Source organism: Corvus moneduloides, chromosome 3 (assembly GCF_009650955.1).
Source record: "Corvus moneduloides isolate bCorMon1 chromosome 3, bCorMon1.pri, whole genome shotgun sequence".
NCBI classification, from domain to species: Eukaryota; Metazoa; Chordata; class Aves; order Passeriformes; family Corvidae; genus Corvus; species Corvus moneduloides.
In genome coordinates, this window is record NC_045478.1 from 97,899,249 (window position 1) to 97,912,134 (window position 12,886).

General features: G+C 37.1%; 1 protein-coding gene across 3 annotated transcripts in view; it reads right to left on the reverse strand.

Moving 5' to 3' along the window:
• Window positions 1–3,453: 3,453 nt before the first annotated feature.
• Window positions 3,454–12,886, reverse strand: part of UBR2 (ubiquitin protein ligase E3 component n-recognin 2) — a 56,289-nt gene continuing 46,856 nt past the window's right edge. For all 3 annotated transcript variants that reach the window (XM_032102876.1, XM_032102877.1, XM_032102879.1), the window contains exons 38-47: window positions 12,598–12,665; window positions 11,966–12,101; window positions 11,249–11,339; window positions 10,387–10,517; window positions 9,638–9,746; window positions 9,335–9,391; window positions 7,747–7,824; window positions 7,304–7,474; window positions 6,511–6,612; window positions 3,454–5,732 (exon numbers count right to left, since the gene is read on the reverse strand). In XM_032102876.1, coding sequence (XP_031958767.1) covers window positions 5,591–5,732; window positions 6,511–6,612; window positions 7,304–7,474; window positions 7,747–7,824; window positions 9,335–9,391; window positions 9,638–9,746; window positions 10,387–10,517; window positions 11,249–11,339; window positions 11,966–12,101; window positions 12,598–12,665 — 1,085 coding nt within the window. In that variant the 3' untranslated portion in view covers window positions 3,454–5,590. The remainder of the gene's footprint in view (window positions 5,733–6,510; window positions 6,613–7,303; window positions 7,475–7,746; window positions 7,825–9,334; window positions 9,392–9,637; window positions 9,747–10,386; window positions 10,518–11,248; window positions 11,340–11,965; window positions 12,102–12,597; window positions 12,666–12,886) is intronic.

The window sequence follows — 12,886 nt, forward strand, 5'->3', positions numbered from 1 at the left end:
AGCATGTATGGATAACAAGGGATGTGACTGACAGCAATAAAGTGGGAAGATGCTGAGAAATGTGTTGTTTCCACCCAGCCCAGGAAGCCTGAGCTCCAAATGGCCGTGGTACAGTCGCCTTCTCAGCAGCAGACCTGTGCTTTGGCAACAAGAGGGAGAGTGTGTGGTGTGTGCCACTCCTCTTCACATTATTAGGTACCAGCCAAGGCATCCGAAACAGGAAAAGACAACCGGCAGCTTTACTTAAGATTTAGGATGGGTGAAGCAGGATACTGAGGCAACCCATAGCCCCACAGGTCCCACTGAATCCCAAAGAATATAAAAGACATTTCCAGAAGCCATTGCTCCTGTCCTCTGTAGCACCTAGTCCTGGCCAGACTGCTGGGACACACACACCCACCTCAGTGTGCGTGGGTGGATACAGTGAACTTCAACAAGACAAAATCACCATAACCTTCCGCAGGGTCTCAAGCTGAAATGAGAGGATGTTTTAGTACTGAGCTTTTATAAATAAATACATCATATACTCATCTACTCATTAAATGCTCAGCTACTTCTCAGAGCCAGCTGGTGATAAGGGGCACTGAGCAGCACCGAAACACTCCCAACCTGATCAGAGGGGGACAATGCACATCCAACATGTGGGATTCACAGGGCTCTGCTTTGTAAAAACCTGAACTATTTTACTGCAGCTTATATTCCTCTATCAGCCTGTAACACATTTAACTAATACATATTGACTACTACAAGGTGAAAAATAGTATTATCAACAAAACTAGCTCAATACTGTTGCATAAAAGTCACACCTGAATTAGCCATGCCTGGAGCTGATTCTCCCAGAACAGAACCAGGAATCACTATTTCTCCTGACCCTTAGCCTTGGAATAAAACAGATAATGAAACCTCTTCTTCCCCTTACTGGAAAAAGCTGCTTAACTGTCTGAAAAGCACAGCTCTGTGGGACTTTTAGTCAGACCTCTTGAGTTTTCCAGTGGATGAACTTCCAGAACCCGGTCTGAGGGAAAGCACTGACAGATCAATAGCCTCAGCCAAGGCTGGGATCCCCAACCACCCCACTGACATGAGTTCTTCTCTGTTCCAACAGTTCCAACTTCCACAACAGCAGAACCCCCAGACTCCATGGGCACTGTTGAGTGGCAGCAAGGAGAGGCAGGGAGGCTCCAGCTCCTCCTGGCCACACCTCCAAGCTCTAGAGCTGCCTGTGGTGTGTGCTGAGAGATTATTCCCACTTTTGCGTGAACATAGCCTAAAACTAAAAGCCAACTCTACTCTTTCTAATTCCTCAACATTCAAATCCTAGGATGAAAAAGAACCAAACCCAAAAGAATTCATGGTAAGAGAGACATTTCCCTAAAGACAACTTGCCTGTAAGACTTCCCACCGCTGCTAAGCAACCTTTCTGTGCGCCTGTCCCTGAGGATCCATAGAAGCCGTTCCATAGAGCCTGAACCAGCTACCCCGAGGAAGTAAGAGTCAGACAGCAACGTGTTAGCTGTGTGTGCAGAGGGGTGGCTGGCAGGCTCCCTGGCTTGCACCACTCCTTCAGCACACGGCAGCAGTCCTGCAGAAGGCAAGCCTGGATAATAACTGAATCCAGTGTTGTTCCCATGAAGTCTGCAACCTTCTCCACACAGCACCAAGAACTCTGGGACAATCACCGTACAGAGCTAAGGAGCTGAACAGCAAATGGTAGAGAAGTAGAGGCCTCCCTATGAAAGTTCCTTTAATGCCAGTTAAGGTATGAAAAGCACCATTCCATTCCCACTATGATGCAGGACTGGCTCAACAAAAGCCAAGCTGATTCCAACACAAAGATACTCAGATCCCAAGACCTATAGAAGCACAATAAAGTTGACCCCAGTATCTTTTGCTATTACCAGAGGTGGCCTCCTTGTGTGTATTTTTATATATTTTGCTGCTGTAAAACACTTTCTCTGTACAGCAGATGGCTTACTTTAGAAGAACTTTCAGTACGATTTCTGACATCCTCATAACCAATTTGGGGAGATGTAAACTAGGCAGACTGCAAGGTGGACAGAATCTTGGCTGGATTTTCAGTTTCAGAGGGTGGCAGTGCACAGTTGGAAGCAAACCATTACAAGTGGAATTCCCATGGGGCTGATACTCAAGCCCAAACTGTTTAATACTGTCATTTTCACTTCTATAATCAATAATCTCAACAGCAGAATGGAAATAACAGGGTCACCACTTTCTGCTGGAGGCAATTCCTAGAAAGGAGTGAAGGAGAGTCCAGGGAAGAAGCGAGGCTGATTGGAAACTCACTTGATCATGACACAACACTACTGTGAAGAGATTTGAGATGCAACTCCCCTTGTACAATTTAATCTTCCAGAAAGAAGATCAACTGGGATTTAATGCTGAAGGTAGGTTGAACATCCAGCTTCTCCTCTACATGTTCAGGCCGCAGAGAAAATTTTCATAATGACAGAGCTTTGAAACAAAACACTGTCATTTAACATAAAATAAAGTAAAATGCACTTAAAATGAGACACCAGGGCTGGACCATGAGAGCTGGCAGGGCTTTATATCAAATGAGAAAGGACAGAAAAGAGTCTGTGCACCTACACACTCCATGTCCACTGTCCCAGGAAAAGGAGTGAACTGTATAGTGCAGGAACACACAGAACCCTTCAAGTCCAGGTTCTTCCCAGTGCTAAAGTGGGAAGGCATGAAATTTACTTGCTTAGTGATCAGCATTGCAGACTAGTTTGAGGGACATGGGAGGAAGCTGTAGAGAACCAAAGGGGAGCTGAAAATGGCAATAGTCTTGAGAATCCACGAGCACTTCATCTGAGCCAAATTCCCTGTAACATCACAGGAAGTGCTAAGAGAGCTGTGGGAGCACTGGCTCTTGGCACAAGTCAGAAGGCATCAGGAGTTTGTTATCTTGGTTACAGACTTCCAGCAGAGTAAAAAAGAGCCTCCTGTGGCAGACTGGGGGGAGTAAAAAGTGTTACCTTCTAGTATGAACAGAGTAAATAACATTACTGATATGAACCTCAACCCTTATTCCTTTATAAAATGTAACTTGCAATCCTTTAAAAAGATGATTAGACTTTTTGGTAGAGGTCAAGAAAGGTTTAGCTGACTGAAGCAAGTGACACTAACAATATAATCATCTTACATTTTTAGCCAGGGAATTGCAGATGTTGCACATCCAGGTATTTCTGTCAGCTTGTGATTAACAAGGGGCACACTTGAAGGAACAAGCTCAGCAAAACTCTAAAAACAACATTTAAAAATTACTTATTGAATGTTGACATGAAAAGCACATACTTGATGCTTTCAGATTAGTTTTGGATTTTTTTATAATGGTTTTGTATTTGGGAATTTTTGTGGGTTTTGTTGGGTTTTTTTTTCCTCCCCCCACACACATAATATACTCTAGATTGTACACATAATCCATAAATATTAAAGTTATAGCCAATTTATTACAGATATTATTTCCCTGATACTGAAACAATGTTATATATAAATATTTCTACATTAATATAAACACATGCAAAACAAATCAGAAAACAGAAGTCTTGAGTAAAGAATGACCAAATTGCAAAAAAAAAAGATAAGCTGTGTACTTAGCAACTATTTGTGGTTGCAGTCTCCGACTCTGATCCCAGAAGAAAAACAAAAAATCCTTCTTGCTGTCAATATTTGGTTTTCACAGAGAAATCTGTCAGAATCATCGATTATCTTTTTAATATGATGATTACAGGCAAAGAGTTTTTCAATGCAGTTACACATTATTTGAAACTGTGGCACACAGCTTAAAAAACAAAGGAATAGTAACATCACCAAAAAAGTGGGATTTCTAAGTACCATGCACAGAAAATTGTTGGTATGTCAACCAGTTTAAGTAGGGAAGGGCAGAGATAAAGCATTAATGTCATTTTTCCCCACAACTTCTCCATGTCTCTCCGTAAAAAGTGACAGCAATATATAAATGATCCAGTCTATGACAGGTAGTAGAGACAAAAGTAGTCTGTACTGTTGTTAAGAAAAGGAAATCCACATTGGCCAAGTTTCTTTATTTGATACTTCACATCTTCACTCAATACTATTACTGAATATTTGAAAAATTGTCCTGTACACCATGAATATACAAAATTTATCTGAAGCATTAAATCTGTAAAAATAGGAACAATTCAGTCAGACCAAGTGTAACTGAAGACCTGGCAGACAGTGAAAGGAATTGTTTATCTGGGCTGAGACGTAGTCAGAAATTAAGACTTAACTAAAAGAACCACAGACTATTAAGGAAACAGAACTATGTAAATTAAGATTTTACTAATTTGTCAGAAGATAGGAGAGGGAAAGGTAATGGATTTTATTTTAAATCAGTAAGCATAATGTGATTTTTAGAGACACCTTGGAGGTCTAATTACATACAACTAGAAAACTCACTGCCTTCAGGCACCCTCATATCAAGTGCAAATCTGCGCAGTTATAGAATATATTTATAAAATATACTATATGCAAACATCTTTACAGAGCTTTAAATCAAGCCAAAAAGTAAATATACTTGATGGGACAACTGAAAAAAAAAAAAAAAGAAAAGAAAAAAAAATCAAAAAAGTGGGCAGTGTGATGGTGGCCCTTCAAAACCAAAGGAAACCACTCAGTTTATCTGCAACAAAAAGAAGATGGGATTTGCACCTTAAAACTTAACTGTTAACAAAAATGAAGAAAATATCCTCTGTGCTTCTGGAAATTGACATAAAATTAGCTTTCATGACTTTTACATATTATTGTTATCTTAAAATAACTTCTAAAGCACAATGTCAATCCTTGGATACCAATAACCAATCACGTAATTCAAAGTGAAAGGGTTCCCCAGCTGAATTCAAATTAAAAACTACATAATTCTAAGGAGTGCAATGCTCTGGAAAAAGCTTTAAATTAAATTATTTTACTTGTAAAGCTAGTGTTAGTTTTTTAGTTAAAAAACAACTGGAAGCAAGAAAGCTGCAAGAGTACAAATGACAAAATCGTTTTAGATACACCGAGTGAAAGAGTGAATTATCCACTGATGCAGACAGAAACATCCATTTGCTACATTATTTGCTTCCTTACTTCATTCCATTGCATGTACACACAGCATAAGTATTAAAATGCAGAAGAATAAATAAACCGGCTCAGATTACTAGCAAGGGGCAAAACACAATCCAGAATTGTGCTCTATCTAGTTTCTGTTTCAGCAGTCTTTTTCTCTTCAGTTCATATGAAAAATCATAGTCAGACTTCCAAAAAGAGTCGTTCTTTTTTTTATCAGAAACTTAAGTTCATTTGCCCAGGTTTATAACCCAAGACATTTCTGTGAAGGAAGCACAGTGCAAATTATAGGACTAATAAAACTTGCTTACATAGAAAGAAGTTTACTTGATTAATGTTAACTGGTATCTTTATGAAATACATTGTAAAACAAAGATTAAATAACAGGACTGAGTTTGTTGGGGTTTTTTTCCTTAGACTTTTTTCCTCATCCCTCCTTTGAAAAGCTTACTGAATTACAAAAATCTTTAATAAAGTTCCAGTCTTCAGCAGATAATCATTATAAATGCTGCCAGTCAATGCCAACTAGAGTTTGATTTGCTTCTTGTGCATGTCCAATTTCCTCTGTAATACTGTGCTGCAGCCAGAGTTTTTGAATCTTTTTAAATCGCTCTTTGCACAGATGTAAGGGATTCCCACGTCTGAAAAGGAGATAACACTTATCAGGAACGATAAAACACTGCAACTAAGCACAAACACTCAGGCGTGACATATTAAGTATTAGATAACCCCATAAAATACTACAATATTCAGATAACCCTTTAATATTATTCTGTTATCAGAGCAAATGAACAGGTATTTGGATAAGTAAACTGCAGTGCTACCTTGTCTGGTGCCCCTCCCTTACAGCTCAACAGTTCCCTCCAGCCTGGGAACCTCACAGCCAGCCCACAGAACTCCTAATGCAAGTATTCAGTAACTTTTCCAGGCTGAACCAGCTCACATTCTCTGGTCTTGGCCAGTTTCAGAAGTAGCAAGCATTAACAATATCAAGTCCCCAAAATATTCTTGCAATAGGAAGCAGAGATGGGAGTTAAGACAAAGAACTATTACATTAAATAAAATAATCTCATTGTATTTTCACTTGGTATTAAATTAACACAGGTTATAAAAACAAATGCACTGGATACAAATTTTCAGCCTTAGTTCATAATCAACTTCACAGATGCTTGAAAGATTTAACTTTAAGCAATTTTCAAGACAACTGTTTTTAACTTGGGGAAGATCTTCCATGAAATATTTTTGACCTAGACCCACATATTAACATTCAAACATCTGAAGATACTAGATGCAGCAGCAATGTCAAAATATAATGTTACCTATATAATTAAAATGAAAAGATAACATAAGAAGTTATTTTTCACACCAGATAGTTCTATAATTCCTGTGTTTAAAAGACACAATTTTTAAAATATTTACCTGAGTCCCTGGTCTGTCTCTCCATAGTCATCAAGATAAGGAGGAGGATAAAAGCAGCCCTTTGTTTTCCCAGCTAAAAATAGCACCTGACACTCTCGTACTCTAGAGAGAAACAGAGAGAAGATCTTTTGGTATTGATTTTTAGGTGAACAGTTTCTCATACTTTCATAGACACTCCTTTTCAGTTCTTCCCTACTTTCATTCTGTATAATCTGCATATACAGATTTTTAAAGGCACATTTTTGTAAACTACCTCTCTCATTCTCTCCCTGTTACAACTCCTCAGTAGCAGTTAAAAACAATGTTGTTCCCTGTCATATTATTTGCAGGCTGTGTAAAATACCCAACAGAACCACAAAAAAAACCCCAAAACAATTTTGCTTCTTACTAATCTTTGCCAAAGTGAAAACAGACATTATCTAACCTTTTCCTATATGCTGGAAGACAACTAAAATGAATTTTCATGTTTTCAACAGCAGCACCAACAACAAAATCAAAGTATTTACCTTCATTATTTTGTAACACTTGAGTAGAAATAAACGCACAGGCAAAACAAATTCACTTGAAAATGAAATTTGAACTTTCTTTGAAATATTATCTTCAAAGAAGCAATCTCTGAACCTTACACCAAAGCATAGGAAGATGAATACATTTTAGTTTTTAGGCAACCCTGTTGTTAACAAAACACTGCCTTTACACACCACCCCTGCAATCACATATACAGAACTATTAATTTAATGACTACACACACCATCTAACCCAGCAATGAGAGCAGAGGTGTTCAGCTCCTTACCTAAGGAATATGCCTACTCCAGAACCACAAGTGTATGTATGTGCAGTACAGGCTCCAACATCTTCCCCTTCTAGTTCAGTCTGACAGCAGTAACTCTGAGAACACAGCATGGTCCCACACACAAGGCACAATGTTGGGGCTCTGCTTTTGTCACCACCTGATTTCGGACACCTTTTGTTAGGGAAAAAAAAGAAAAAAAACCCACTGTATGTGTTAACTCTAGATAGTAAAAAGATTCAGAAGTACCTCTGTAACAGGTAACAGCTGAAATTTTTATTTCAGTATTTCACTGAAATACAGGGCAGTTTGGCTGATAAATGCTATGTGCCCTTAGCTTTATGATTCTACACACAACTTTCTGAGACTTGCAGGTTAAGGGTTTCCCAGCTGATGAGAAGGAGCAGCAGACTTTGGGGTGCTTACTATAACTGCATACAACTTACGAGAAATTGGATGCTTGGTTAATGAGGCAGCTGTAGTCATCCGGAAGGTCTATTAATTTGTTGGATTCTCTTGCATAGCTAGAATAAAGCAATCGAATCAGCACTCATATTTCAATGAATAATACACAAGCAAATTCAAACTCATTCATGTTTTCCTGACTCATCTAAACAGCATCTGTGAAAAATTAGTTTTTTTAAGTTTTCCTCTTCTCTGCCACTCATTGAGTAAAATGGTAGCTCATAAAAAGACGAACACACAACATCTCTCAAATAACCACCTCTCCTTTCTTAGTCTTATTTCTTATGAATTTGAGAAAACGCAGAGGTGGAAAGTTGGAAAAATACATGTCATTTGTATGCTTTTAGCAACCCTAATTATGAACTCACTACAGATTTAAATAAATGTTTTTTCTCTTCTGTATCAGTTTGCCTTGTATTTTCTTTTTGTCACTAACATTGAATGGAAAATAGTCTGACTTTCAAGTTCAGGGAACTTGTATCCTGAAGAGAATGAAATATGCATGCAATGAAAAGGACCAATTTAATATCAAATACTTATATATTTTAAATATATTTAAAAGTAACAGATACTACACACTAATTCTAATAATCTTCAAGTCTAGGAATAATACAACTTAGATGATGAAATGCAAATAGAAGTTTGCAACAGAAGCAATGTACAAGAACATGATGAGAGGGAAAAAAAGTCATCAAGTTAGACATAAGCTTGGGAAGAGCAGATAAGAATCAGCAAAAGGAACACATGGAAAAGATCCCAACAATCACATGTGGCAGGAAATCAATTACACAACCAGAATATTCTTACTGTGTAGGAAATTCTGTTAATAGTCTGGTGTTTCACAGATGAAGTGATTAATTTTTATTTTTGTCACAGCCTTATTGTATGCACGATGTTAAAAGATTGACTTTATGTATTTAGCACAAGAGATTAAAAAGCAGGGATATGTTCTTCATGACAGCACCGTGAACTTCACATTCATTTCTAATTATTAGGATAATTGTTAACCACTATTTTTACCCAGACTTCAGAAAGAACAACACCCTAAATGCTTTTCTACACCCACTAAGTATTAAACATGTTCTGTATTCGAAGTAATTGCGCAGCAAGAACAAATGTATGAAAAGCTGATTTTCTTTTCAGCAGCTGACTTGGTGTTGGCTTTACTGAAGGAATTGGATTCTTTAAAAAGACAGTTTAGAAAGCTCTTCAATGCCTGGTATTTTTAAACAAAGGTTATATACATCTTTTAGTGACAGCATATTTTTTGCACCAGAAGATACAAAGCAATAGGAAACATCAGATGAAATTTTATGGCCTCTGATTCCTGCACATCAGTCTAAATAAAACTCCAATATTAAACTTTGCCTTTAAAATCTACTCATTTAAGCATTATTTCCTTGTCTTACAAAATTTTTAAAAATTCACTTCTTCCCTAATATCTTTATTATTCAATAAAGCAGAACAGATATTATGTTATTATAAACACCCATTAGAAAAAGTATCTGGAGAAAGCTTCAACACTAAAGTTTTTCCCCCTGTCTCTGCTTAAAATCTCTCTGTGTTTACCTGATAGCCTGTCTCTTGCCTTCCAGATATCTTTTTACTTCATTGTTACTGCACCAACTACAAGAAAAAAAAAATGGCTTTTAACTTTAATAAATGATAGAAAAAGAAATCAGCAAAAAAATCAACAGTACCTCTATTAAAAAACCACTACAACCAAAATTATTTCTTTCAAAACACTTCTTTCACAAACACTTTTCAAAATCCACAATTTACTTCCATATGCATTCCTGGGAGAATACTTACACTACTGTCTTGTACAGGATTCTTTATTATATTTAAACTAAGTACAAAAATACAACTTACCTTTCTATTAGTGTGTTCAGAATCTCACTGTTTTCTTGAAAAAGGCAAGTGAGGTTGTTTGGCAAGGAAAGATAGCTACATAAGTGTTCAAATTGGTTTGCTCCGTTTACTGAAAAACAACAAAGGTATAATTCTCATAACTTCATTTTAAAAATGCTTATCATGACCACTTTCAGATTAACATTCTATCCCTACATATGCCATATGTGGAAGACAGTGAAGTATGTTACTAACATCAATTATCTGGGGTATGACAGAACATAGTGCATTTACAGAGGATGGTTTAGGTTGGAGAGGACCTCAAAACCAGTCTACTTTCAATCCCCCTGGCACAGACAGGGACACCTTCCACTAGACCAGGCTGCTCAAAGCCCCAATCCAACCTGGCCTTAATATTAAGTGTTAGCAGATGCTAACTGAATGAAATCAATGCAAGCAAAAGCAGGTCTCACCTTTGAAAACAGCAATCCACAGGAGCTTTGAAATAATCAAAATTTCCCTTATTAACAGAAGGGCATCAATTTCTGTTTTAAGTAATCTAGAATGGCATTTACCTCTATATTAAAAATACATTTTTAAAACAAACTAATTAATCATTTTGCCTTTTTCATTATGCTGATACGATTCTGCACCAGTAACAAGCCCACATCCATTCAGTCAGCTTCTTCAAACGAGAGTTTAAATGTAATTTATTTTGACCATTAATGTTTATGTATTGAAAAGCTCATTTAGTACAAAGCAGACAATACCTTGAATTTCTGAGGGTGCTGGGACTCCATTTAAGTAATGAAAAAACAAAGCAGAACATCTCAGGAAAGGCATGATTCCAGCTTTTAGATTCCTCCACAGGTGCCAGCCTGAGGAAATTTCTTTCAAGGCACTTTAGAGAATAAAATAAAAAAACTTCATTTCTATTTAATCATTTCAGTTTGAAAGCTCTATTTACTAAGTCTTCAGTCACACTGCATACTAAATTACTGATTTCAGCTGAAACAATCACTATGTGAAGTGTTTAATTCAAAGCAAACTCCAAGAAAAACAACAAACTAGAGATTCATAAAAATGTAACCAACTGGGACAGTAATTTAAGGAGATTTTGCATAAACAGCTCAGATCACAGAATGGTTTGTGTTGGAAAGGACCTTAAAGACTACCTCATTCCAAGCCCCCAGCCTGGCGTTGAACAGTTCTAGGGATGGGGCATCCATGGCTTCTCTGGGCAACCTGTTCCAGTGCCTCACCACCCTCACAGAAAACAACTTCTTCCTAACACCTGATTTCACCTATAACCTACTTTCTTTCACTTCAAAGCCATTCCCATCTTAAGCTTCCTGTACTCAGACACTGCCAATTCCAGATTTTGCAAACTGACTGAAAAAAATTGTTTCTGAGCACAATCTTCATGAGCAGGTATCTTCCTGATAACAGATTAATTTATAGGAATAGTTACTGAAGTGAATCTAGAAGTGCTGGATAAGAAAAAAGATGTAAGAGTTCCCAAGTTTAAAATGTCATCTTTGACAGCACTAGTATATAGAATTCAGTCACCAGTCAATGTTCAGTTCAGGAGGGAGAAAAATATAAAATTTTATCAAAAGATCATGTTTTTACCTTCCCGTACACTGGCAAAGAAATTTATACAGTGTAAGCACAGCTACTTCCTCTTCACTGTTAGTGTTTTCTTGGTCCATGCCATTCTCTTCTGAAGAAGAAATAAATAATTAACAAGTTGTTCCATATATGCGTGTTTACACAACAAGAATGTATTTTTTCAAGTTCTGATAAAAAATGCCCAAACTAAGTGAAGTATTCCACTGGGATGGAATATGATGTACTGGAAAGAAGTTTTCTGCTGCACATCATATGTAGTAAGTTCGTGCTATTGTCAGCTCCAGTGAGGTGTTGGTTTACTTGTTCAATTGATTGGGTTTCTTGACATACCTGCTTGAAGTTCTTTGCTTTTGGCAAACTAAGCCTTATCCAGCTCCTCTTGTCAGCAGATACATTGATTCCTTACTTTGCTAACTGCAACTCATTCATCATGCAATGCCTAAGCCAAGCCTGCAATAAACACTTCCAGGCACTGCTACAGCAGCTGGAAAGCCAGGATTCACGACTATGCTCCAAGAAACTCCCAGAGCAGAGCAATGAAGACAACATGACTGAACTTTGATGAGTACAATTTATCAAGACTCTGTGGGCTCAAAGACAGCACCAACAATTGTATTTTGTAACTGTAAACTGCACACATTTACCAGCAGCACCTTAGTTTTTTTCTAAGTAAAGATTGGAGGAATCTTTTCAGTTGTTGAGACAAAGTGGCATTACCTGTCGATGAGGTAAGTAAAATTTGTATTATGTGTGCCATAGTGACAAGATGAAACAGGTGAAGATCTCCAGTGCCAAGACTAACCCCTGAAAAATCCTGACAATGTATGGCAGGGAAAGAGAGCACCAAGCTTACCTGTGAAAGAAAACAAGAAAGTTGGTACATTCCTCTTCCTTTTTAATCTTCCCCTTTTCTCTGCTCAAGCTGCAACTATACCCCTTGAAGGCAGCATACCATATATGGCTAATTTTGAAGCTAATTACACAGACATTATTTAAAAGAACAACAATTATCTATCAGGAGAGTTTTGAGTCTGTCTGGGTTTTTTGGGTTTGTTTTTTTGTTGGGGGGGGTTGGTTTTCATGTATTTTGGGGTTTTTAACAGCCAAAGGGTATGCATTCTGTCTCATCTTACCCCTTTTTTATTTACAGAAAATAATACTTTTATTTAATACTTTTATTAAGAATACTTTTATTAAATTAAAAAAGTCTTCAAAACGTATTAAGTAGTGAAAAAATACCTGAACATTTTGAAAGGTTCCTAGCTCAGAGTAAACAGAAAGTTCTCAATAGGTTTTACATAGTGCCTACTGGATCAAAACATTATTAATATATATTAAGAAATACTTACCAATAAATGAAACATGTCAATATCAAGTATGCAAGGAAGATTCCCATTTTTTTCATTAGGCACCAGTGCTAAGTATTTTGGAGAGAAAAAAAAATATTAATTGAACATTTATACATGGAAAGATTTTAGTGTCCTTCAGTTACAAAATGAGAGCCATCTCCTTCATTTACATTCTTAAAGAACTTAAAATACAAATGTAGCTGTTTTGGCCAGAGTCAATTCAAGAACTGTCCAACATTATTGGAAAAGAGCCTTGCCTACTTTATTGTATTAAAACAAAACAAACCCA